The 27,778-nt window shown below is 38.5% G+C and overlaps 1 protein-coding gene across 1 annotated transcript in view; it reads left to right on the forward strand.

Moving 5' to 3' along the window:
- MYPN (myopalladin) overlaps positions 1–27,778 on the forward strand; it is a 78,928-nt gene that overhangs the window by 38,715 nt on the left and 12,435 nt on the right. Inside the window, exons 4-16 of the mRNA XM_075216446.1 lie at positions 6,263–6,314; positions 10,496–10,613; positions 11,199–11,264; positions 12,536–12,677; positions 13,286–13,309; positions 13,622–13,738; positions 15,282–15,639; positions 16,742–17,236; positions 20,319–20,469; positions 20,816–21,037; positions 21,945–22,094; positions 24,436–24,518; positions 26,107–26,233. Coding sequence (XP_075072547.1) covers positions 6,263–6,314; positions 10,496–10,613; positions 11,199–11,264; positions 12,536–12,677; positions 13,286–13,309; positions 13,622–13,738; positions 15,282–15,639; positions 16,742–17,236; positions 20,319–20,469; positions 20,816–21,037; positions 21,945–22,094; positions 24,436–24,518; positions 26,107–26,233 — 2,105 coding nt within the window. The remainder of the gene's footprint in view (positions 1–6,262; positions 6,315–10,495; positions 10,614–11,198; positions 11,265–12,535; positions 12,678–13,285; positions 13,310–13,621; positions 13,739–15,281; positions 15,640–16,741; positions 17,237–20,318; positions 20,470–20,815; positions 21,038–21,944; positions 22,095–24,435; positions 24,519–26,106; positions 26,234–27,778) is intronic.

Here is a 27,778-nt window from a genome sequence, read left to right on the forward strand (position 1 = left end):
CATTATATGTGCTAATGTAACGTAACATGACGTATTCCACACATGCTGGCAGTCCATTATTCCATACACATTTCTTAGAACAGGTTAAATATAGACAATGAGTGAACACACCACATATGATTCAAATGAACAGAATAGTTTACTGGGAGCGTAACTCAGCTTGGGACGCAACACTTAAGATCTCAGGTTTCACTTTCCACAGAATAATATAACAATGATTTTGTACATTTTATGTGAATACTGCACCTCATTGTTTTTGCGATCTCTTCTGAATGTGCTAGACATAAGAAAAATAGTCAGTAGATGGGCAGAACACAATCTGAAGATAATGACGAAAGCTCATCACACAGGCACTCTAGGTCATTTGATTGAATGCAGGTTTGAGACAAAGGTCACTGGATGTCTATAGCGCTTTTCTAGGTCCTGTTCAGGTGACTGTTAGTCCATGTTTGAACGTGATAGCAGAACAGGATGGTATAGCACTGGGCTCTGCACTTTGAACAGGTGCATTGTGCTTGAACAAGTTAATACATATCAAGGCCTTCTTCCTTCTTATACACCACTGTTAAATGAACATTACCTTTGTTACACTGGATTGTTTCAGTGAGACTTATATCTAACTACTCATGAAATGGAAAAAAAATGAAGACTGTGTGATCCTTTTCTGGCATAAAAATCATATGTTCACTAGCTGACACCTGTGGTCAATTATGTTCAGGGAACAGCATCTTTTGCAAACGGCTTGCTCTGTTCACTGTCATTCACTGCATGTGAATGCTAGGGAGTCAATGGATTGTACTCCATTGACTACTTTCAACTGTAGGTGCAAGTGCTGGTTACACACTGCTTGTCAAATGTGATCACTTTACTTAAAGCCAGTGTGTAAACACTCTTAATCTCAGTAAGACACCAAAAGACATCAGAAAACTTAATAACAATTATTTGCAAATCAATTTAGTTGCAAATCAATTAGGAGTTCTGAATTAAATAAAAAGTAGCATTTTAAGCTCCTATGATTTGCTCATATGTAAGAAGATATTTGTGCATTTCAGTACTACTCAGTAGCTTTCAGCTGCAGATGTGTAAGGAGCAAGCACATAAAATTAAGGGCCTGATTCATCACCTATCTGCCAATTTTGAGCGTATTGTACGCAAAATCTCTGTGCATGCCAAGAACCGGACCACATACGCCTGTAAACATAGCAATCTTTGCTCCGTCTTCATGTGCACAATAATCAAATGCCTTAAATGTTATTCAATTGTGAACTTTTTACTTCATATAAAGCAGAGGCATGCAACGTTTATTTTGAGAGTGCTGAAAGTTGTTGCAGTGTCTTGCCAAAAGCAAATGCAAAAATAGACCAGTCTAAAACACTCTCAAAGTATATATCTGTAACCACATTTGTAACCAAAGAGCAGGCCTGTTTTTTATTCAGTAGAAAGTGCATTTGTCTTGGGCCAATCAATGGCCGACCATTAAACTTTCTATTAATAGAGCCTGGATAGGAGACACAAAATAGGTCTACCTCAACACCCTAGTAACCCCTTATTTTAAAGAGGTAAATGTCCTCCTTAAAGTTGTTTGATAAAGGTAGTCATAAATTGTTCCAGATCAAATAAAAAACAAAAAACTTAAAGTACAATCCCCTAGAAAAGTTAAGTACCCTTTAAGGTTGCATCATTTTTCATAGTTTTCCTCGTACAAATCATTATCTTTTTCAAAATCTCTCTAGAGGGCAGACAAGTGTGGCTGCCAGCCACAGACCGAGTCTCTCAGCATATCATGTGAAACCAGTAGGGGTGAAGAAGGGGGAGGATTTTACAGTGCAGGCAGATCTCAGAGGAATACCTCTCTGCTCTCTACATAGTGTGCCATTTAATTGTGGAAGCCATGGTAGTGACATGACACTGAAAAATCTGTAGAATTATAAATCATTAATTACCTATGAATAAACAAACCGAGGAAAAATGTCAATTAGCATGCTTCTCTTTATAGACTATGACAGTGATTTTTATATAATTCTTATATAATCCTAAAATTAATCAAATCCTAAATCTAAAAAAACTCTAAGGGGTTGAGTTATCAAACCTTCTAAAATGTGGAGGATTTGTCCATACCACATAATACATTCTAGAAAATGACAGCTAGAATCTGATAGGTGGATATGGGCAAAACCTTAATTTTTTCTTTTTTTTTTTTTTAAAAAGATATTTTATTGCGTTTTACAATACAGACAATAAGGGAAACAGGCAATACAGGTAAGAGAAAGCTGCTGTGAAGTTTCCACGTAATATAAGCAGCATATTGTTGTCGATATGAAAAAACAAAAGTAAATTTAAGGAGAGTAGGAGGGAGGGGAAAGAGAGAGGGAAGAATAGGAGTAAGAGGGACAGGGGAAATCACTAGCCAAAGTGAAGAAAAGAAAAGTATGGAGAAGATGGTGAACCATGACAAGGTTTAGGATTGATAGTTGGGGCTCAAGGGCCTTAAAATGCAAGAGGAGAGGAGGCTCCGTGATGCTCAGTCCAAGGACTCCAGACCTTATCGAATTGGACAGGAGTGTGGCGGAGAATGCTAGTCATATACTCCATATGGTAAACTTGCCAAATGCGGTTGATAACAGATGGCAGAGAGGGAGGACTCGGATTTTTCCAAAATAGAGCAATTTGGCATCTAGCTGCACTAAGTATATGTGTGATAAGTTTCTGAGTTGATTTTGATATCTTGGGAATATAACGTGGGAGCAAGGAATACGACAGAGATGGGGGAAGAGAGATCTGAGTGACATTGGAAATTAAACGATGGACCGACTTCCAGAAAAGAAGTAGTTTTGGACAGTGCCACCATATGTGAGACAGGGTGCCCTCCTGACCGCATTGACACCAGCATAGCGATGAGGAGCCTGGGTATATCATATGAAGATGGTGAGGGACCAGATACCAACGGTAAAAGATCTTGCGACTGTTTTTGCTTATCTTACAGCAAATAGAGGTCTTAGAGAGATTCAGATGAATCTTAACCCATTCCCCGGGAGGGAGCGACTCCCCCATGTCCTCCTCCCACTTGAGCTCATGAGAATCCTTAGGGGGGCAATTATATTTTACCATAAGGCGGTAGAATGTGGAGATCAGGCCCTGAGAAAAGGAGCAAAGATCACAAAAAGACACCAAGGGAGAAACCTTATGTTTTTCTTATTAGAAGGTTTGATAAATCTACCCCTAAGTATTAATCTTTCTCCCAAGTTACGTTTAAGACCTATCTTAAGCATAAGTCCTAACCATGAAACTAGCTCAAGCTATAAAACTATTCCAAGTCCTAAAATATCTCTGATTTCGCCTTCTCAAGTTCTATAAATATAAGAAACCCTTACATCATAATTTATAAAAGAGATTTTGTCTTGATAAAGTTGTATGTTGACTGTTATATTTTTGTAAATGTGTATGGGAGCTACTAATGCGATATTTTCCAACGGCCCACTAATCTATTAAAATGACCCGCTCCCTTGTGTGCAAATAATGGAAAAAAAACTCACTTGAAGGTGAAATTACATCAATCACCTGCAATCACAAGTCTTAAGAATTTATGTTGTGCCTATGCTGTAATTAGCGAATGTTCTTATGCACAGCTGAGTCCATCAAAAGCATTTCTGCACATTTGTTATTGTGATAAAATCTGTTAGTTGACCTCATTTGCTATCATATGACCCAGACAGTATGAGCTATTTATATAATAAAAAAAACTGCTAATTCCTCTTATGCATGAGTTATAGATAAAACGGGTGATCATAGTAAACAACATTGTTAATTAGGGATGTAGGATAAGTTTCCTTGCCTACAAGTGGGAACTGTACATTATTATCATTCTTTCATTATAAAGCACCAACATATTGCACAGACAATGTATATGGAAGAGAACATCATCATCATCATCATTTATTTATATAGCGCCAACATATTCCGTAGCGCTTTACAATTGGGGACAAACATAGTAAACTAATAAACAAACTGGGTAAAACAGACAAAGAGGTGAGAAGGCCCTGCTCACAAGCTTACAATCTATGGGAAATGATATAAAGAAATGATATACAGTAAATAGAACAGAATGTAAATGTCCAAATGAACTAAGAGGTGTGGGGAGCACAGAACGTATGGGATTAACAGTTGTAGCTGCAGGTGGGGAAAGTGTGACTACTGTAAGCACAGTGATTATGGAGAAGAAATCTCATTTTATTAGAATATGACTGTTGGGCTATTAGGCATTTACACAAAAAATATCAAAATATGATTCATTAGTAGTCCATTAAGTATACATTAATTTTGCAGAAGAGGTTTATGGGGATCCACCATACTAAAGCTGGGTACACACTACACGGTTTTCGTCCAATAATCGGCTGAATCAGCCGACATACGACCGCTCGTTCAAAAGTCGGGTCAGTGTGTGCAGTGATACGATGGTCGAAAGTCTGCCCGAATGGACGATTGTCGCTTCATTTGGTTGGTCGTACCGTTTAATATTTTCATTCCAATCTCGTTTCCGCTGTGTAGTGTGTATAAACTTCCGACCGATCCACGACAATCCTCCTATATTTCCTCGACCTGGGGGGCGTGTGTATGTTAATTTTTTTATGTCTGTCCCAGTCCCACGTGGTGCGGAATCCGCACATCACTGACTTGTGTTTTGTATCAATGTATATTGCACCTGTCTGGCTGCAGACCATTACACTTGTGTAAAGCACGTGTGTTATTCATATTTACTCTTTATACACTTATACCTTTATAACCTATTAAAGTTATATTAACCTTGATTAACTTATAATTGTGAAGAACCCAGAATAAACCACACAGTGTTCAAGCAACATTTTTATTGCAGGAAAAAGGTACAAAAATTTTAACACACACAGCTGTCTGAAAGATCCGCATGAGAAGTGAGCGTGCCCATACCAATCAAAGAGCTGAGTACTGCAGAGTATTATTTTTAGTATTTAGTATTTTTAAAGGTGCTACTGGTTTGTGGCAGAACAGGTCTTGATGTGGCTTGGGTTTCTATTCCCTTTGATTTCTTTATCTACTTTACAAGGAAATAAAAAAATGTTTACCATTTAACTTCTGTATCTGTAATTTATATTTAACAACATAAATACTCTCATTTTCTCACCTTTCACACTGCTCGAGTTTATATTTTGGTCCCTGTGGCGAAATCGCAACAATAGCGGGCTTAACCTCCGAGCATTCTGGAAAACAGGCACAATTTTGGTTATTATAACGGTACAGGTATTTGCCCAAAGCATTTAGCTTTATGTGACACTAGAATGAAATAAAGTCCTTCTAGCAGGTACACTACATGTGCTACTGACCTTTTTTAATGTCGTTGTCGTCCTGGTCCAGTACTTTGACCATCATCTCCACCTCTCTTGGGCTCATTGGATTTGCTCTTTGCTCTTCTTGAGTATCTACATCCCCCACCTTAACTTTTCCAACATTTTTTGGCCCTTCCAGCACCATCTCTGACTCAGTCTCCGTCTCCATAGCTGCAACCCCCACTGACACCTTCTCCTCACCCGCAACCCCCACTGCCACTTGCTCACTCGCCATCTTCTGACGCTCCTCGGCACCAAACAGGTTCCTCTGTCATTTTATACACTCAGACATGGGCGTTTGGTCCTGCTGTGGACCAATCAGCGATGATGCACGCCGAGAATGGAGCATTCCATTACATACGAAGGGATTTTATTATTAGGGAATATTCATTGCATTGCACTTTAGCAGTTAAATGTTTTTCGAAATTAAATGTATATTACTAAACTTCTATTTTATAGAAATGAATGAAGAGACAGTGTAGTCTTCTCTTTTTATGCAGCTTTGGGTGTTAACTTTAGCGAAAGCTCTGCCCCTTTATACTAATGCCTTTGGTATCTCGTTACATTCCCGCAAATGTCGCTGCAGTGTGTACGAAATTAAAATCATTGTTCACAACAACATGGCTGTAAAAAGTCGCTAAAGGGACGTCCGCTCCTCCCTTTATTGTCCTAGACAAGGCTAGTGTGTATGCAGTCCATGGACTGAGCGATCGGACCATCGATCGCATGTAAAATCGCTCGGCATAAAAAGTTGGTCGAAATTTCTGTAGTGTGTACCCAGCTTAAGCTTTGAGGTCCCACTCTTTGTCCCCAGGCTTACAGGACAATAACCCTGCAATGTTTATATGTTATGCAGCTACAAGTGATAATGTGTTTTACACTTACACTTTTTCTCTTCTGCTCAGGAGCGTCATCATCTGAGTCTGAAGGTGACACGAGCAAGACTGACATGGATCAGTACGTATGTGTTGTTCAAAATTATTTTGCAAAATATATTGTTTTTTTACAGATGGTCTGCAAATGTTATAAAGAGTTTAGAGGGGTCTATTTATTAAGCTCCGATGAGTCAAATATCTGGAGAAAATGTCTGTTTTTCGCCTGAGAATGGCTATTGTCCAGTTCATCCAACCTATCCTCAGCTGTTTAGCGCTGTACCCATAGACCTCTGTATATATGGCGAAGGCTATGAATTCATAAAGGGTTCAGGATGGTGACACTTTACGTTCTGAATGAAGACTAGTCCTGCTGGAGAGACGTCTCCTCGCAGGCTGCATGTTCCTCGCTTCCTTAGACCAGAGTTGACTTTACTGCATATATGCGGTATATACAACTATGTCAGGTCTAAGGAGCCTTGCGGAGAGGGATTTTCACCAATGATCGCATGGCAGGTAAGTATTGTTAAATAGGGGCGGTACTTGTTTTGTAACAATGTTTACTTTTTATTTTGAATCGTAGCATTTGCAGTCCTATATCGGTCAACACCTGTCTGTGTTACACTCATTAAAACAAATAATTCATCAACGTGTTGTTAAACCATATGCCACTTATATGCATGCCTATAACATTAATGCCATGGATTAATACAAAAACCCTTTATGAATAAATTTGCAGCTCCAGGAAAGGCTTCTTTATAAATCATGGTACTGAAAATTATATGTAAATTTAAGTGTTTTTTTTTTAGCTTCAAAATAACAAATCCAATTCATTCAATGAACTTTCATAATAGCTTAAAACCATTTGCAATGAGCCATGTTACATCAATAATATAGGTTTATAGCCACTGGTATATTGAATATTCAGTTGTCAGGACTGTATTTATGTTAAAGAAGCTACAGATGTAAAGCTTGTTTTTCTTATATATATATATTCTGCAGTAAATCAGGTACAACCCCTTTGCGTGCACATACTCATATAGATATAAACTTCACTGAATTGAGTATAGAGAGATTCTGGTGTGTTATCACAGTTGTGTACAGTGTACACTATGGGCCTCATTTAAAAAAATAAAGTGTGTAAATTTGCACCCACTCACTTGCAAACCGTGTTCATGTGTAAGGGGGTGCAAATTTATTTATTTTGCATGCTGGAAAAATATTGCCAACTTTTGCATATAACACCCAAATTTTAGGCAGCAGCACATCTGCGTCTCCGTGCAGATCTGCCTCCATCGCTTTCCTACAACAAACCCTTACTATACTTAGTCTGCATTTGACCACCTCCTCTGTTCTGCCAATCCAAGTGTAAGGAGGCATAAGTACCGAATTTTCATGCGGCTGTAGATGTACGCCTTCTTTTGTGGACATGCGCAATACAATTTTGCATATTTTACCCTAAGCAAACAGGTGTACACCTTACTCCCCATGAGCCCCATAATGCAAAACAGTTTTACTGAAAACAGTATATTTTTATAAGCTTTTAACATATTGAAAATACACAGACAGTAGCCCCAATAAAATAAGTAACCAATTAAATCTAAAAATCTGCTGAGAATAACATTAACATGTTAGTTGTGCACAAATGTCCAGTATTGTTATAAACTCCCGTAGGGCCTTATTTAGAGAGTCATGGCCAAAAGTTTTGAGAATGACACAAGTATTGGTTATCACAAGGTTTGCTGCTTCAGTGTTTTTAGACCTTTTTGTCAGATGTTGCTATGGCATACTGAAGTAAAATTACAAACATTTCATAAGTGTCAAAGGCTTTTATTGACAATTACATTAAGTTGATGCAGAGAGTCAATATTTGCAGTGTTGACCCTTCTTTTTGAAGACCTCTGCAATTCGCCCTGGCATGCTGTCAATCAACTTCTGGGCCACATACTGACTGATGGCCGCCCATTCATGCCTCATCAATAATTGGGGGTATATTTACTAAACTGCGGGTTTGAAAAAGTGGAGATGTTGCCTATAGTAACCAATCAGATTCTAGTTATCATTTATTTAGTACATTCTACAAAATGACAGCTAGAATATGATTGGTTGCTATGGGCAACACCTCCACTTTTTCAAACCCGCAGTTTAGTAAATATACTCCTTGGAGTTTGCCAGAATTTGTGGTTTTTTGTTTGTCCACCCGCCTCTTGCGGTTTGACCACAACTTCTCGGTGGGATTAAGGTCTGGGGCGTTTCCTGGCCATGGATCCAATTTTCGTTATTTTGATCCCCAAGCCACTTAGTTATCACGTTTGCCTTAAGGCGGGTTTGAAAAAGTGGAGATGTTGCCTATAGTAACCAATCAGATTCTAGTTATCATTTATTTAGTACATTCTACAAAATGACAGCTAGAATATGATTGGTTGCTATGGGCAACACCTCCACTTTTTCAAACCCGCAGTTTAGTAAATATACTCCTTGGAGTTTGCCAGAATTTGTGGTTTTTTGTTTGTCCACCCGCCTCTTGCGGTTTGACCACAACTTCTCGGTGGGATTAAGGTCTGGGGCGTTTCCTGGCCATGGATCCAATTTTCGTTATTTTGATCCCCAAGCCACTTAGTTATCACGTTTGCCTTAAGGCAAGGCGCTCCATCATGCTGGAAAAGACATTGTTTTTCACCAAACTGTTCTTGGATGGTTGGGAGCAGTTGCTCTTGGAGGATTTTTTGGTACAATTCTTTATTCATGGCTGTGTTCTTAGACAAAAATTGCGAGTGAGCCTACTCCCTTGGCTGAGAAGCAACCCTGCACATGAATGGTCTCAGGATGCTTTACTGTTGGCATGACACAGGACTGATGGTAGCGCTGTTTTTCCTGGGGAGAAGTGGCTTCTTTTCTGGCCTTCTTGACACCAGGCCATCCTCCAAAAGTCTTCGCCTTACTGTGTGTGCAGATGCACTCACACCTGCCTGCTGCCATTCCTGATTATGCTCTCAACTGGTGGTGCCCCGATCCCGTAACTGAATCAACTTAAGGAGACGGTCCTGGCGCTTGCTGGACATTCTTGGGCGCCCTGAAGCCTTCTTCACAACTACTGAACCTCTCTCCTTGAAGTTATAGATGATCCGATAAATGGTTGATTTAGGTGCAATCTTTCTAGCAGCAATATCCTTGCCTGTGATGCCCTTTTTGTGCATAGCAATGATGACTGCACGTGTTTCCTTGCAGATAACCATGGTTAACAGAGAAAGAACAATGATTTCAAGCAACACCCTCCTTTTTACGATTCCAGTCTGTTACTCTAACTCAGTCAGCATGACAGAGTGATATCCAGCCTTGTCCTTGTCAACACTCTCACCTGTGTTAACGAGTGAACCACTGACCTGATGTCAGCTGGTCCTTTTGTGGCAGGGCTGAAATGCAGTGGAAATGTTGTTTTTGGGATAAAGTCCATTGTAATGGCAAAGAGGGACTTTGAAATGAATTGCAATTCATCTGATTACTCTTCATGACATTCTGGAGTATATGCAAATTGCCATCATAAAAGCTGAGGCAGCAGACTTTGTGAAAAATAATATTTGTGTAATTCTCAAAACTTTTGGCCATGACTGTATATTTTTTTTAAAAAAAAGATACGCTCCCTAAAAAGCATATATGGGAACGTGTCCAAGTCTGATTCGGTTGTATGTTCAGGGGGTATGTTACTCTTACACTTACATGTCCTTACTGTGCTCAGCTTACGCTTCAACCTCCAGGGGACACATGTCAGAAATTTGCACAAATCTAGATACAGACGCATTTTGGCAAACTTGCGCTATACAGAATTTGCATATATTTACGCCACATTAATTGACGTACGTCCAACTCTCAATGAGACCATTAGTGTTTTTATCTTTTTGTATATTTTCTTCTCATTTTGTTTTTAACAGTCATTTCATTCCAATTGCGGACAGAACAAGGCTAGGGCATAGCTAGGAGGAAAACAATTATCAATTATATATCACTTATCATTTTTCTTTACAGATTTATGTTAAAATAGGGCACGAATTGGGGAGTGGGGGCACATTGATACTCTTGCTTAAATTTAAATAAAGTCTATACATGTAGTAGGTTAGTATTGTTTATCAGTTTTTATGCTCAGAGATTTATTTACGAAATTAATGTTTATTATTTGTCACATAATCCTGTACACAGCTGTTTATTTAGGGGACACTCCAATAACTTGAAATACAAACTGGTCATTGACTTTGTTGTATTGTTGTGAAGGTCACCGACTGAAAGTCTGCCAACAGTTACTCCAGAAGTGTCTAAACCTGCAATCCATCAAGAAATAAATGTTCCAATCACTGTTGTAGAGCACGTCCAGCCAACAGTAACGCTGCAGGTGAGAAAGCTGCCTTTTATATACAGTATTTCATGATAAAATATATTTTACAGCCCAACCATTCGTGTGAATTGCATGGCGTAACTTCTTATTGTGACAGTCCCCAGATTTATTTATTTCTGGTGTCTTTATGGGAGCTTTGGTCACTTTCTAGGATTTAAAACTTAGAGGCAAAAAGAACTTTGCATGTGTCTTTGATAATATGTTTGTGGAGTCATATGTCTACAGTCAATTGGCGGATTGGTAAGTAAAGGAGACTTTACTTCTCAACCATCATATGTTATATACCATATATTTCACTATAAATAACATTATCATATGAATCTCAAATCTAGGTGTGTGTTCTCTGTACTGACCCTGCTATGGATTCTTCTGTGGATATTTTTTTTAAATGAATTTGCAAGTGGTTGTGGCCTGTTATTGAGTTCCTACAAGTACATGGATCTGGCAAATGCTCAGTAACTGATTGCGTAATTTATTTTATGTCTACCTAGAACATTGACTGCTGTTATTGCAATAGAGCTAAAGGTTTATCTTGGTGACATTAAATATGATTCTGCTAACTGATCCATAAATCTTTCACAGAGTCCTTCCACATACCTACAAGGACTGGATGGAAGACCACTAATGGCTGCTCCTGTTTTCACTAAGGTGAAATATTACTATCTGCTGTAATGTAAGACACATTGGGGCTGATTTAAGTCCAAACGCAACTTGCACATAAATTGATATTTAAATAGAGCACCGAACTTAAGCGTAGTTCTGGCCATATTCAAATCAAAGCCTATCAAGGGAGGAATTCAGTTAGCAGCGATGTTCCTCAGAACATCGTTACTGCCTATTTTTATCATTACTGCGGTAAAAATATCCGCTAATATTTCCTTGCATCTCTATGAGGCGATAGTAAAAATGAACTGATATTTCTGTAAAAATATCCACTGTATCTCCGGAATGGTCGCGAGACACTGTGCGGCTGATTGATCCCCCTCTCCCCATCAAAACGCATACAATTTTATTATCAACATTTTAAATAAGAACTAAAACTAAACTGTAATCATTTATAGATTTTTTTCAAATATATATATTTTTTATATTACTTACATAAATTAAGAACATTCAAATGCATATATTTTATAGTATATGTTAGTAGCATACAGTTCTGTGATCCCTGCATTGCACGCATATTTTACTTGTTAAATCAAAGACTATGCCATTTCAATCATCACTGTCAGTCGGCATTTACACCTGACTTGTAGCGGGTGCAAGTGATATGACCGAAAACAAGTGTTCTTCCAACAAACACAGAATCTTAATCTACTGTATCTGCGTTCAACCACCCTCACTGTACATGGTCTATGTTAGTCCGCTCTTTCTCTCCCCCACTTCTGCTCTCAAGTCACAGATTTAGTTATAAGTGTCATTTGTCTCCATACATGAATTGCATGCAATTGCGTTCACTGGTGTAATGTCCATTTCTAGTCACGGGCAGAGCGATTTCACGCAAGATACACTATGCAAACGGACATACATTTGGACATGAATCAGGCCCATTGAGTATATCAACATAGGACTAGATTTAATAAAGTGTTTAAAAATGCCATTTCTAAAAATTGTAATTAATATACATTTTTATGGTCTAGATACACTCAACTAGAGAGTGTATCTAGCTAATGATTACAAATAGAATAAGGTTTATATTGTCGAAACAGACCCTTTGGGGCAGATTCAATTGGGTGCAATGTTCCTGAGAGCATCAAGGCCACGCTTTACTACCGTTTATACGGTAAAAAGAAACTAAAGAAGTGGACTAATAGTTTAACCATATACATCTTGCATTGTTAAAAATGATTTTGCACCTTGTACATTCAGAAGGTGATCTTCTATTTCATATCCTTTGTCTGTCTCTTCTGCTTTATTTACAGACACTGCAGGACCTAACGTCCTCCGAGGGTCAGTTGGTTGTATTTGAAAGCAGAGTGAAGGGATCTCCTTCTCCAAAGGTTGAATGGTACAGAGAAGGAACATTGATTGAAGATTCCCCAGATTTTAGGATTTTACAGAAAAGTATGTTATTTTAATTATTTTATTAACATTTAATATGTCTAGTTGTTTCCATTGGTATTTAATGTGCACTGGTGCATTACATGTAATATTTATAGTAAATGTTCTGTTTAATTGAATTATACCTACTGTGCATTTGATTTTTCATTGCTCTGGGTGAGGGGGTGCGGTACAAACTTTTTTGTTTTGTACATTTCTATACTCTTTGGGGATCTCAGTAATTTTTCTACACATAATATAGCTCCTAGCACATATTCTCCCTTTCTCTATCGTTATACAAATAACATACACTTTAAATGTGTTCTCTGTGATTATTATTTCATGAAATCACATCCACCATGTTATAAAGATAATGAGTAGAATATCAGTCTGTGGAGTTTCCAGAAGTAGCAGGCAGTGATATGTGTAGTGACTACCAGATAGCAGCTCATACAGGGGCCAAAGAAACTCACAACTTGTATCATCCCCCCAAAAATATTCAAGTCACGTGTACTAGAGCCATATTTCCTCATTGTACACATTTGTTATTAAACAATTTTATTATGATAATTAAATTTAGAAATTCTGAGCATTAATAGGTTAATTTGATTCTTATTTCTGTTTCCCTCAAGAGCCTCGATCTATGGCTGAACCAGGTGAGTGAAACTTGAATGTATGTGTTTATGTGTATCCATCCTTTTGTGCAAAGGATATAAAGTGTTTGCAGCAAGGACTTGTGAGATGCATGTCATCATCATATACTGTTATATTAATAGTATGGTTACATTTCATAAGTTAAACATCATTGTAGCGTTCATTTGTAATTATGGCCTGAGCATCTAGAGAGCAGGACATGAAAGATTACAACTTGCCATTTTCTTAAGTAATGTTTTATTAATGTTTTTGAAAAGACATGTAATATTGGTGTGAAATATCTGAGATATATCTGGTTGCCTTTTCTTCCGCAGAAGAGATATGCACTTTAGTTATTGCAGAAGTCTTCTCTGAAGATTCTGGCATGTTTACATGTACAGCAAGCAACAAGTACGGCACTACTTCAAGCACTGCCTTTTTAACTGTAAAAGGTGAGACACTCTGAGCACATAATTGCCATACTCTGTTCAGATTAACTGAGAACTAAGCTATCAAAAGTACAGTGTTATGATATGTTGTATTATATACATGTTTCTCTACTGTCAGACAATTTTATCTGTACTATAAATGCTGAAAATAGCCATACCAGGGGAACCATGTTATTGCCAGACATCCATTACAAGCTACAAGAAGTTGTTTTGAAAGTTATGTTTTTACAAACATAACTTGTGCTCATTTCAATTTTGTTTTCTCAATGTGGAGTTCTTCTTTAATGTTAGTTACCTTTAAAAGGAAATCTAATGTAAAAGAATATTAGGCGAAATTTAAGAGTTTTTCAGCGAACCTTAAATGAAGCTGATTAGTAGTTATACATGGTGTTCTGCAGAATGGCAAGGCAGTATTACACAGGATAATAGCTTTGTAGTTATCTAAGGTTTGATTAATTCGTTTTACATACAAAAGTAACTTTCTGAAAACATCATTGGGTGCTCCCTTCATTTGGAGGAGATATATTTAAAAATACTGGAAAAAGTGTTAAAAACAGTCACTTAATTCTTTCCCATATAACTACATAAACATTTAATATAGTAACCATATGGTATATTTCTATCAATAAGAGAAATAACAGAATCAATGAAGAAGTATGTTTCTGAGGTTGCATTAGTTGAATAAAAATAAACCAGAAAGTAATCATGGTTATAATGGATAACATGGTAATAAGGTGTATGACAAGTAGTTGTTAATTAGACACCGCATCTCCTCTTCACAGCTTTGATTTCTATATTTGCCTCAGGTGACAGATTAAAAGGACCAATGTGATGAATATTTTAAATGGAATATATGAAGGGTTTCTTCACCTTCCTGGCAAAAAGCCAATCACTGTATTTTGACAATGATCAGGCTGCGGTAGCATGGAAAGCATGGGACATGCTGAGTCATATTGAAGGTGGCACGTGATTGGATACCTGTGTCTTTGGTCCAGTCAAGTGCCACTTTATTTCCAGATATAATACTCCCTCTACTTTCAAACCTGCTGTGACCTAATTACTGTCAAACACAGCAAACCTGTATGTCTTTTAAACAAGTTCTGGCTATGATATATCTTTCAGAACTGCAGACTGTGTCTGTGTTATTCAGTAGGGCATCGCAAAGGATGAAAATTATTATTTAAACATAATCTTGTTATCAGTTGAGGGATATCATTTTAAACAGAGTGGTTAATAAGTAGTTTTTACCTTTAACATGGATTTATAACTAGAAAGTGACAGTTTTAGGAATGATTATTTCTAATCATTAGTTGCATTTAAATAAAAATATAATCATTTCTAGACAATAGTAAATTTAAAAAATATTCACAAGTGAACTAACTCCCAGATTTAATCTACATCCCTGGTGGAAAAGGGTAAGAAAAGCAACTGAATCCTTTTAAATTAAAGGCATTCATTTAAGAAACAGTTGGGCTTGATTCATCATTTTAAAATGTTTCCAATTTATTTTGTCATTGAAATGCATATGTTATCTTTCTAAAAATAGGTTCCAATGAAAATACTAATAAATCTCCAATAACCATTAGCACAATCAACATAGATGCTTTCAAACGTGAACCTTTGCCAGCAACTCCACCACCGGTTTCAGAAGAGCCACCTCCGAAGCCCAAGTTAGAGGGAGTTCTGGTAAACCACAATGAACCAAGACCAAGTTCTAAAATTGGTCTGAGGGTTCATTTCGACCTGCCTGAAGATGACAAAGGAAGTGAGACATCGTCTGAAGAGAATGTCCTTGTGGGAAACAATTTTGGATCGAACATCCAGAATATGTTAAATGGTCAATCATATGCTGCTTTAGCTGCATCTATGAAAGAGCCTCCACCAGTATTTGCCAAGCCTAAACTGTGAGTGGTTTTATCATTTATCTCTTCATTTTATTACATTACATTGACCTCAAATAAGCAATCCATAGATATATATATATATTTACTACCATGACACTAGACAATAAATTCAATAGTTTGACATTTTTAAGTTGGAGTTCTGTATCTCTTCCACTCCAACCACCAGCACCAAATCACCTCCAAACCAGTGACACATTTGTAGTTTGGAATTTGCGCTAGTTCACTCACCAGCAAGACAGAGAGGCCTGTCAAGGATGAATGGTTATAGGGTGATAATAAGGAAGTGGGATTGAATGACTGAGGAAATTGTGGTAGTGATCTTTGATGGGAGGTGGTGATTCTTGGAGAGGAGAAGTTCAGGGAAAAGAGGTAGATTGGGATGAGCACATCATCAGCACATAGGTGAAACTAAAGGCTTCACCAAGTGTCTAAGGATACAGTGATAAAAGTAGAAAAGGACCCCAACATATAGTGAGAGTGGATGGAAGATGTGCCAGATGTAAAGACATTTAAGGAGGGATTTGATAGGTAGGGAGTGAGCCAGAAAAAAAACTGTGGCACAGAGGCCAACAGAGTGAAGGGTGTACAAGAGAAGAGTGTGGCACATGGATTCAGTTGGGTGAGAATGGATAAGCAACCCTTAGACTTGCAACAAGTAGATCATTGATCACTTCTGTCAGGGCAGTCTCAGTGGAATGTTGAGGGCGCAAACCCAATTGCAGAGAGTTGAGAAGGATCCAGATAATTTAGATTTTGCTGTGGGCATGTGGATTTGGCTGCAAGGGTGTAGATTGTGAAGTATGGTTGATAAAAAGAAGGTTATGGTTGGAGAGTGGGAAGGCTGAGTTGGAGAAAGGAGAGATGGAGTAAAAGCTGGAGAAGGTGAGGTCAAGGTAGTGACCATCACAGTGAGTGGGAGATGAAGTCCACTATTTGAGACCAAAGGAGTATGTAAGCGAAAGACATTTTGTGGCAGCAGACACAGTGGGGTTGTCAATGGGGATACTGAAATCTCTTTAGTATGAGAATATGTAGATCAAAACATAGGCAATATTACTTCAGGCCATAATCTAATCATGCATTACACTGTTTCTGTCCGTAGAGACCCAGGGAAACTACAACAGCTCCATAATCAGGTTATGAGCGAGCAGCTATTTCAGCCTACATCTCCAAATTCTACGTCAAAAGAAGTACAAAATTCATCTACTGCTGCCCAACCTTACATGTTTTCCCGGCCTCTACAAGTCCTTACAAATTTGGATCCAGTGAACACATACCCAGTATCTACAGCTAACACTGTTCCTCAAACAAGACCATGGACAGTAGGCACGCAAAGTGCTTCCAATACTTACCCTGACGTTACGTTACCTTCAGCCTCTATTGGACAAACTCCATATAGTACTACAGTATCGGTATTACCTTCAATACCTTCTACTCTGTCTGGTAGAAACCAGTTCCAAGCACAGACTGTGTATTCAACTCCTATCTCTCCTCCACGGATTCAGAACCCTGTTGCATTTCTTAGTTCTGTTCTTCCTTCACTGCCTTCTACCCCTATACCAACAAATTCAATGGGTCTACCAATGAGTGCTTCATTGTAAGTAATTATACATATATCTCACTTATTGTGTCTATTGATCTGACTCATTTCTATCAAGGAAAATTTGTCATTGATCTTATGGGAAACTTTATAGTGGTGCATGCTGTGAAATCATAGCAGTTTCTAGAGTTTTGCAGTTGTTTTAATTTATTGAAATTTAACTTGTGCTAAAATGTGACATTAATCTGAATCTAAGCATCATTGTTTTAAAAAAAAGTATCACAATAAATATAGCAATAATATCTCAGCTATTAGCAAAAGGAATTGTGTGTTTCTCTGTGAGATTGTGTGAAATTGTTTCCTATTGTGTTTGTATGCGCAGGCTTGCAATGACATGTATGTGCATTAAGTGTATTTGTTCCAATATACTGTATGTGCACAGGCAGTTTTCATAGCCATCATTTTACAACGTCATCGCTAAAAGCGCATTGTGAACTATATTGCCAGGTCTCATTGTCAGCCACAACTGAAACCCCCATTGCCAGATGTACTGCACAAGTTCTGTTAGACATATCTCATTGTCAGACACATTGCACATATCTCAATACCAAGCACAAAACTGAAATCCAATTGCAATACACATTGCACAGATCCCATTGGTCTGTACACTTTGGTGGCACCTATGTGATGACTTACCACAGAGAGTTGCCAAGCCAGCTGAGGGGCTGAAGGACAGGGAGAGCAGACAGTGACAATCGGGAACTTGAGGGAGAACAGAGAGTGCAGTAGGGAGAACAGAGAGTGCAGTAGGGAGAACATAGAGTGCAGTTGGGGGATCAGAGAGTGCAATAGAGAGAACAGAGAGTGCAGTCAAGGTAACAGAGAGTGCAGTCGAGGGAACAGAGAGTGCAGTGGGGAAAACAGAGAGTGGAGTGGTGGGAACACAAAGTGCAGTGGGGAGAACAGAGTGCAGTGGGGAGAACAGAGTGTGCAGTAGGGAGAACAGAGTGTGCATTAGGGACAACAGAGAGTACAGTCAGGAGAACAGAGAGTGCAGTCAGGTAAACAGAGAGTGCAGTCGGTTGAATAGAGAGTGCAGTGTGGAGAACAGACAGTGCAGTCGGTTGAACAGAGAGTGCAGTCGGTTGAACAGAGAGTGCAATCGGTCGAACAGAGAGTACAGTAGGGAGAACAGACAGTGCAGTAGGAAGAACACAGAGTGCAGTGGGAAGAACACAGAGTGCAGTGGGGAGAACAGAGTGTGCAGTGGGGAGAACAGAGTGTGCAGTATGGTGAACAGAGTGTGCAGTATGGAGGACAGAGAGTACAGTCAGGAGAACAGAGAGTGCAGTCGGTTGAACAGAGTGTGCAGTCGGTTGAACAGAGAGTGCAGTGGGGAGAACAGTGAGTGCAGTCGGTTGAACAGTGAGCGCAGTGGGGAGAACAGAGAGTGCAGTGGGGAGAACAGAGTGCAGTGGGGAGAACAGAGAGTGCAGTGAGAATAATAGAGAGTGCCGTAGGGAGAACAGAGAGTGCAGTGGGGAGAACAGAGAGTGCAGTGGTTTGAACAGAAAATGCAGTAGGGGTAATAGAGAGTGCAGTGGGGAGAATAGAGAATGCAGTAGGAATACAGTCTGTGAGAAGTATGGTAAAAGGAAAGGAATAGTTACAAAATAGTTACAAAAATAAAACATCACTTCCCCCTCCCCCCAACCTAAATTAATTAATAAACAATACTGAAATATCCTGGACTAGTTACCTCTAACGCTGGGTGACAACGAACATGTATTGTCCCAGGAAAAGCAGCAACCAGTACCAGGCTATGTCAGACTGGGCTGGTCGCACTATAATATAACCCACCTCAGCCGTTATCATCAACCCCCAGCGGCCAATACATGACGGCTACCCAACCATTTTTTCACCCCTACCCTGCCATTTCACCAGCACATGTCACTTAACTTCCTCTCTAGCAGCAATTTTCAGGCCCTGCTCCTCTCTCGTCCTCTCCAAGCTCCAGCCCTGCAGAAATCTTCTTTGGGGACAGGTAGCCTGGCAGCAAATCCAATTGCTGTTAGCTGTTTGTCAGTGCGGGTGCATTCGGTTCTTCGACCAGTCTTGTGAGATAATGCTTGTCTTGCACGACCAGACTAACAACCTTGGCCGCACTGACATGCAGCTAACAGCAATCAGATTTGCTGCCTGTCTGCTATAGTAACTGTCGGGACTCGCTTTAAACCAGGGCTGGCCCCGATGATTCCAGCTAGCCTGGGGCATATCAGGAGTAATGTCTAGTCTGCACTCTTGTCAGATACCTCCGCAAATTAGAAGTACGCCTAGGTGTGCATGGAGGTGCACTCTGCAAAAGTGTAAATGTCAAATCAAAAGTCCAACCTCCTACTACTTTAAAATCACCACTTTAATTAAATTACACATTTCACTTTTTCTCCTACTGCTTGGTTTAGCCTCATTTATAGCTTATATGAATCACGAGAGTGAGGAACAATGGGACTGTCTTTTTTACATCTGGATGGTTTGTGTGTTTGAAACTTTGTTTACTTCGTGGAATGGCTGTGACTATTCCTCATAGCAAGTCATGCCCCTAAAATTGCATCCTCCACACCATTTCTCTCATTTCATTAATTACTCTTCATGAACGAGTCTCGCTATTGCATGGTATTGCAAGATTAAGCCCACTGGTTTAGTAAGGAAAGCCCTAACTCCGCCTAACTCCTCTGATATAAATGGCTGCTCCTCTGCTGACCTTGATGGAAAGCTAGGTGCATTCGTGCAAATCGGGGTGAATTACACCTTTAAAGTGATTTTTCAGCTGTGACACGGTCATTGGGTGCTTTATAAATAAGACCTAATGTATGCACTTCAGTTTGCAGGCCCTGACGTCTAAGCCTTTGTATATAAATATGTATACAGTTGATTACCTGCTGTTGATTATGTCTAATAATTAAGCCAGTTCCACTAGAGGGAATACATGTAATGCTTCACCCTTCATTAAATGCATAATCCCCTCTCTAGACAAAGTTCTGATCCACAGACACTTCACTGTTCTTATACGTAATAACAGAACATTTGGGTACATTTATAGTACATTTTGAAAATTAAACCACCTCATATTTATTTCTAGGTCTTTTCAAGGAACACCAAAGAAAACATCAAAGTTGGTGAGGTTTAGTCAACAAGATCTGATACAAGAGAATAAGGATCAAGTTGTTCGCGAGTTAGAAAGGAAGCTCTCATTTAGAGATGAATCGCCCTCACAAATCCAATGGCAGCAGGTATGCAATGAAATTTAACTGTATTGTCATTAAGCTTTATATATGTTTGAGGGGCAACTCAATGCACAATTAAAGAAGCATAAATATACATTATGGGCCTGATTTATAGTTAAATGTAACATACACTTATGCTTCTACAGCTGCATTGTGAGTTACACATATATGAAGATACAAGCAACTTTAAATCTGGTGTATAGATGCATCCAGAGGAAAGATGCACTTGTCTGTATCATTAGCTCAGAAACCTGCACCAGATATCCATATTATCTGAGCTTGAAGCTCAGATATGATGCAGTGTGTTAAAAAAAAAAGTGAATCATATTGATTGAGTTTTCCCTGTTTGCAGGAATATAAGATATCTAGCTTTGAGCAGAGACTGATGAATGAGATAGAGTTCCGCTTGGAGCGCACCCCGGTGGACGAGTCAGATGATGAAGTGCAGCATGACGAGATTCCTACAGGAAAGTGCATTGCACCAATATTTGACAGGAGACTAAAACATTTCCGTGTTGTAGAAGGAACATCAGTTACATTCACGTGTAAAGTTGTGGGAATACCCATACCTAAGGTATGTTAACCTGTCTGCATTGTGTGAAGTATAGCGCTCCTGTCACCCGCAGAGGCAGATATTTTGTAGGCTGAACACACAGGCAGCCTACTAATTTACTGGAAATAGGCCATATCACTGAGGCACATTGTAATCAACATTGGTGACAATACGGCCTACCTGACATCACTGAGGCACTTCATATTAAATTAACATTTAGCTTCTTATGATATTGTGTCAGCAGACAGAATGTTTGCCTCCACTGTATATAGGCAACATGGGCCTGTTAAGGATGGTCATATGAACTGTATATGCTACTGTTAATTAGAGCAATGTTCCTACGCATCCTAATGTACATTTCCATAAAACCAATAAAACAATTTAAAAAAACAAAACCTTTCTTTATTTTTAATTAAATAAAAATAGGCAATTACTTATAATCACAGCAGAGCCTAGCAGTGGAAATGCGGCTTGAGCTTCCACTTCCACTTTCACTAAAAAAAAAGAAAAGAAAAAATATATAATTATTTTAATATACCTGAACCTGTTGCTATCGCCATCCTGAGTTGGTGATAGTAAGGGGTTTGGAGCGATTGGAGGACAACGACGGTACTTGTACCTCTGCCGTTCTTGTTAAACAGGCTTACCCCCCACCCCCCCATTCTTTGTATGGAACCCTGATACCGGGCGATAGTCTTCACCAACCTGGGAGCTTTGGCAAAGAGGGAAAAGTCCTAAATCCAGCAAAAAGTTTTTATTCCTTTCTTAAATTGGCCTCTTAATCCTTATGTAATAGATCATATTAGGTTTAGATATTAACCAGTGAAGCTTTGAGTCTAGAATACATAACTATACACTACAAACTGCTACCGACTGGGTGATGAACAACTGGTGACTGATTACAGCTGTGCTATGTTAAATGTTTTAGGTGTATTGGTTTAAAGATGGTAAACAGATTTCAAAGAAAAATGAACATTGCAAAATGAAGAGAGAAGCAGACGGTACATGTGCATTAAATATAGAAGCCGCCACTAATGATGACGATGGAAACTATACAATTATGGCTGCAAATCCTCAGGTAACAATTCAATACTTTCTCTGAGCAGTTCCATGTGTTCCCCTTCTCTCGAGTTAAATATTGTACAGTATGCCCAAAGACTAATGGCTTTAAACATACTTTCAAAGTGCTAAATTATTAATATGTTTATGTTAATGTCCATCTGAACTATTTAAAAAATTGTGTGTTTTATAAGATATAGAGATGTGTCTATAAACAACATGTATTGTCCTAAATATCAAAACTGTTTCAAAATACAAAAAATGTATAGTTTTAGTATCAAAAGAACATGCAGCAAACTGTCAAAATGTATTTATATACCAACATTAATCGAACTATGGATTTTTTCTTAAATGTTACTGTAAAATTAGAGAATATTCTCAGCATACTGAATTATCTGATAAGACCTTGTGTACAAAATAGTCATTTTAATTACATTTTAACTCCATTTTTCATATATTTTAAAAATACTATCTAAGAGCCATCTATCCAAACATGGCTATTTTATACTGAGTAGTATATGTTCAAATCCTGCTAAACTGGGGTTGCCATAATGGTATGCTTTAAAGTGAGTTGTATTACTATACTAACAACAAAAATGTATGACTACAAAAAGTTCTGATCTGTTCATATATTTAAAAAAGCTTGAAACAGGTAATGGAGTAAAATAAAGTTTAGCGTAGTGCGCATATCTGCATATAGGACAGTTTATGTATTGATCAGTTACTACTTGGGGTGGGGTCACACAAATCCGGCAGCATTCAGGAAGCAACTTTTGCATGATTATCTAAGTACATAGAGATGTTTGCCATCAAAAGACAAATGGTTCAGTTCAACATTCTCTACGCTTATCAATAGTTTTTTTGGGATGTTTGATGAAACATCATTGCAAAATAAGTGAGTATTTCTATTTGCTTATTTGCACTTTTCTGTGAAGATATTCAAAGGGAAAAATGATGTCTTAATGCATTAAAAATAGTTCCCATGGCAAATATTCAGATATGTTATAAAATATGGCCAAAAGGTGGTGCTGTTGTTACTTACAGTGGCTGGATCAGGTTTTTTGTGTACATAGATAACCTTATTTTAGTTTAGAAGTTGTATTAGGCTTATTCCCTTCCTTGAGTGGGATAAATATGACATATCACTGTAGTAGGGAACAATAAAATGAAAAATTATTTAATTTTTCAAAAAAAATAATATCAAACTGGTGATGATTTTATACAGTATACATGAGATCTATGCAGCACTGTAAATAGAATTTTTCAAACATGAAGGCTTGATTCATTAAGGAAAGTAAAGCAAAAAAGGAGTAACTTTGCACTTTGGCAAAACTATGTTGCATTGGAGGGGGAGTAAATTAAAACGTGATGTCGGGATAGGGCATGTCCTAGATCAACTTTATATTTCAGTGTCAAAATAAAGCTGTCAAGTATTTGTGTGCTACAAATACAAAAACAGCCAGTATTTATCTTATGTGCAAAATAATAAACTAATTTGCACCCCTTGCATTGTTACATGGATTGTCCAGGAGAAAATTTACTCCTTTTTTTGCCTTGCTCTCCTTAATGAATCAGGCCCGTAATGAGTAAGGGCACATCACAAAAATGCCTATATTGTGCAGCCCATATAAACTAGCATCTGGAGGACATGGGTGCTTCTCCAAGTCTTTAGCCTGTCATATACTGTGAAATGGGGCTAGATTTACTAAGCAGCAGGTTTGAAAAAGTGGGGATGTTGCCTATAGCAACCAATCAGATTCTAGCTTTCATTTATTTAGTTCCTTCTACAAAATGATAGCTAGAATCTGATTGGTTGCTATAGGCAACATCCCCACTTTTTCAAACCCGCAGCTTAGTAAATCTAGCCCATGGTCTTTAACAGTATGTTGTCTAATACAGGTGGACCAGAGCCTAGCAGTTTAAGGATTGACAAATGGACAAAAATAAAACCGTATACACTTTTCTTTTTAAACTTGTTCTGACTTTTTACTATTGGTCGGCTCTGAACTGAACCATGGCAAAATAAATGGCAAAGGACAAAGTATGATGTAAATGTTAATAGTTAAATAAGTTATAAATAGCTTTGCAAGGAGATGAAGTAGTAATAATAAAAAAATAAACATAAATTACCTTGCAGGAGCCATTGGCTGGGTCTACCAGGGTCCCCAGTGGCTGTAACATCACACACCACTTTATGCTTACTGCTGCAGCCATCTTGGACCCTGGTAGATACAGTGAATGGTGCATGTAAGGTAAGTATGCTTTAGTGTTTTATTTTAGTTTTAGTTTTGGGTGGAGTTAACCATGTGTGTGTGATTTATGTACAGTTTACAATTTTCTATCACTGGTCTATCTTACAGGGAAAAATCAGCTGCTCTGGACACCTACTTTTGCAAACAGCTCCGCTGCGTCCCCGATCTATTCCAACTGTCCTCTCTCATAGGTACTCTCATTGTTTGGTGTCCCTGACAATAATCATGTTTATTATTCTAATGGGTTAATCCAATGGGATAATGTATTGTGCAATATAAGGATATTAGAGGTCCATGAAGAGATCTGTAATTATATAAGAGCACAAGACTACAGGTCACATATATTTATGTAGGTCAGGGTGCACAAAGGTGTAGTCTTATAATACTTGAGTAGTGGGTTTATTTACAAAGAATCTGAAACATTTTAGTATTCTATTTGCCATTGTATTCAATTATATTAAGATATGCTCCTTATAGTTTAATTATGTATTCATTTATTTTTAATGAGAAAAGCCGTCAGCCTGATCCACAGCTGTGTCTGCTAAATGGATTGAGTGACAAGTAGTTGCAAGGGGGAGGAACACGGGAGGAACTGATTCTGGGTCTATTGGGTCCAATGTAATGTCTGGCTCAGGCACATTTGGTGAAGGAAAGGTAGAATGAAGGAGAGAAGTTATATGTATTGTTGAAACTCAGTGTGTGAACAAATGTGAGACCTTTGTTGTGTTACTCTCTGGCATGGATGAACTATGTCCTAACATGGTCACGTTTATAACTAGTGATGTCAGAGCGCTAAGATAAGGAATGCAATCTTTCACACTGTTTCATTATAATATATTTAATACACTTGCACTATATATACACAGTGATCTAAAATATGAACTTATTTGGTTATTTAATTTTTATATCAGAAAGCACTTTTCCCTTGTTTTCCTCGTATCAAACATGGTGGCCCAGTGGAGGATGTACTAATATAAGCCAGTCTCCTGTCTATCACTCATCCAGTGAGGGCGTTACTTACTAAGTGCGGAGTTGCTGCATTGTTGCGCCTAGTTTTGCAGAGCAGTGGAAAAGACGAAATGTCATTTTGCAGAGCGAGACTATGGAAATGAGATAAAAGAGTGGAGAGGATTGATTTTTAGGGGAACATTCCTTCTTGTGCACAGTCATTTCCACTCCTTAGAAGGTCTTGATTTTTGCACCAGCTCTGAACTTGAGGAGATTGGGTCTCATCCTATACTTTTAGACACATTGTGTACCTTTAGGTTGCGCTTAGCAAAGATACGCATTTCTAGACCCACTTTACCCAATGTAAACAGCTTCAAACACAGAAAAGTGCAATATGTAATAAAGGCAGTCTTGATGTCCCCTCACTCTCGTTATTAAAGTATGTGACTATACTTGGCAGTAAGCAGGAGAAAAACTAAAAAGTTTCATTAAATGAAAGAGTGGTTCTAAAGTGGCTGGAGATTGGAATTACGACGTGACGCAGAGGGCGCCTCCTCACATTTTCCTGCATCTCCGTGCACTTTCTTATGTGCTGGGCAGACCTTCTCGGTGCGTGAGTGCAACATCAAGGTATATTGTGCTCATCATAAATGAGGCCAGAGTGTTCACCTCACTTTACTATCTTATTGTGTAGTAATCCCTGGCCAATCATTGGAAGGCCTGATAATGATAACTTTCTTAGTCCTAACTCTTCTCTTGATACAGCATGAAACTAGTGCACGTATAAAACATATTTCCATAATGATAAATTCATCTATCTGTATTTGTCAGAGTGAGGCCACGTCTGCCGGAGATAGAGAGTGAATCGGTACAGGAAAGATTCTTCCGGCCGTACTTTCTTCAGGCTCCTGGAGATATGGTGGCACATGAAGGGCGCTTGTGCAGACTCGACTGTAAGGTATGATAAACAAAAACAGATGAAATAATATTGTATAGTACAAGTCTTTATTTTACTAGGTCAACAGAATTCTAGAAAATCACTAATCAGGTCAGAGGATCATTTTATAGTAACGGAAAGTTATTGCTCGCAAATGGAATACTCTAAAGAGGATCTTCATCCAGTTATTTCATACATCTACTGCAATCCATAAACAGGATTATTGGGAATATTTGTTTATAACTGGTGTGACAGATGCACTGGGCAAGTGGTGAATGGCAGAGGTATATGTCCCAAGCTTTTTGTTTTGTATGCTCTAAAACCCCACAGTAATTGTCTTGTATAGGAAGGAGCTTCCTAAAGAGTGTATTCAGCTTCAGGATAAACTGGTAAAGATCCCTGGGGTTATGTATGGAGAGAGAAGGTTGGGCTCCATACATAAGGCCCAGGTCTGGGTCTGATCTCCCAGTCTCACAACAGAGTAATCAGGAGTTGCAGCTGCGAGGTGCTGACAAAAGCTGCTAGGCAGTTTCCTCTGTGTCTCGGACCTGGGGAGGAGGACCAATAAGTCCTGTATATTTCGTGTGTGTGGGACACAAGGTCCTCCACTTGAGAGAGGGTGTTCCTGTGTTTAGTTAGTTCCTCACAGGCAAGGCCTTTTATTTATGTTTTGAATGTGTTGAATAAAACTATCTGTGGCTGGTCGAACCAAAAATAATGGCTGGTGGGATATACTTGGCTGACTTGTCTGAAATGCAGTCGTCTACCACAGAAGACCGTAACCCCATTCTGATTAGCTCACACTGGTTTATTGCATTCTGTATCGAAAAGAAAACATATGGTGCCGCTTATAGATTGTCATAATTATACTATGACCTGTAAGTAAGTCATGTGGACAAAATTATACTCTCATCTCTTGTCTTCAGGGTGGATTATAAGGCTACCTGAAGGTCTGGAGGAGAGTATTAAAGATTGGAGATTGTAATGGTTAAAGAAACCTCAATTTAGGCTACAGCTGTATAACGGTGGACTGCCAAGGCTTTCCATCTCTCCTTGAGAAACTTTATTGATTCTAATGTTTGACATGTGTTTTATAGAATGCAGTCTGTGAAAATGACAGTATGTATGTCACAAAATAAATGATGGAGGGGATTCTTTGTTCTTATAGCAGAAAATAAGTTGATGGTGTGACACTTTATTTCTGTTACAGTAATTAGGGCACAATGTTGGGTCAAGCAAGTTAAACAATATATATGTAATATTTTGGTGTAGATTTACTAGTGGGCTAGTTCTCAGCGTTTTTTGCCAGTTTTAAAACCGTTGGGTTTACTGAGGAACAAAACGCCAGTTAAAAAGCTGAAAACCACAGTTTAACAAACCACCACTTTACAAATCGCCATCCTGATTTCTAACATGATCAAAAATACAAACAGCCAGATTTACTAAGTTGCTGTTTGACAAACTGCCAGCAAAACAGCCAAAACAAATGAGGTACTTGTGAGAGGTGAGATTACTCAAACTGCATGATGGAGGCATCATTGACATATAAGTTATGGGGATAATAAT

Source organism: Mixophyes fleayi, chromosome 6 (genome assembly GCF_038048845.1).
Source record: "Mixophyes fleayi isolate aMixFle1 chromosome 6, aMixFle1.hap1, whole genome shotgun sequence".
Taxonomy (NCBI): Eukaryota; Metazoa; Chordata; class Amphibia; order Anura; family Limnodynastidae; genus Mixophyes; species Mixophyes fleayi.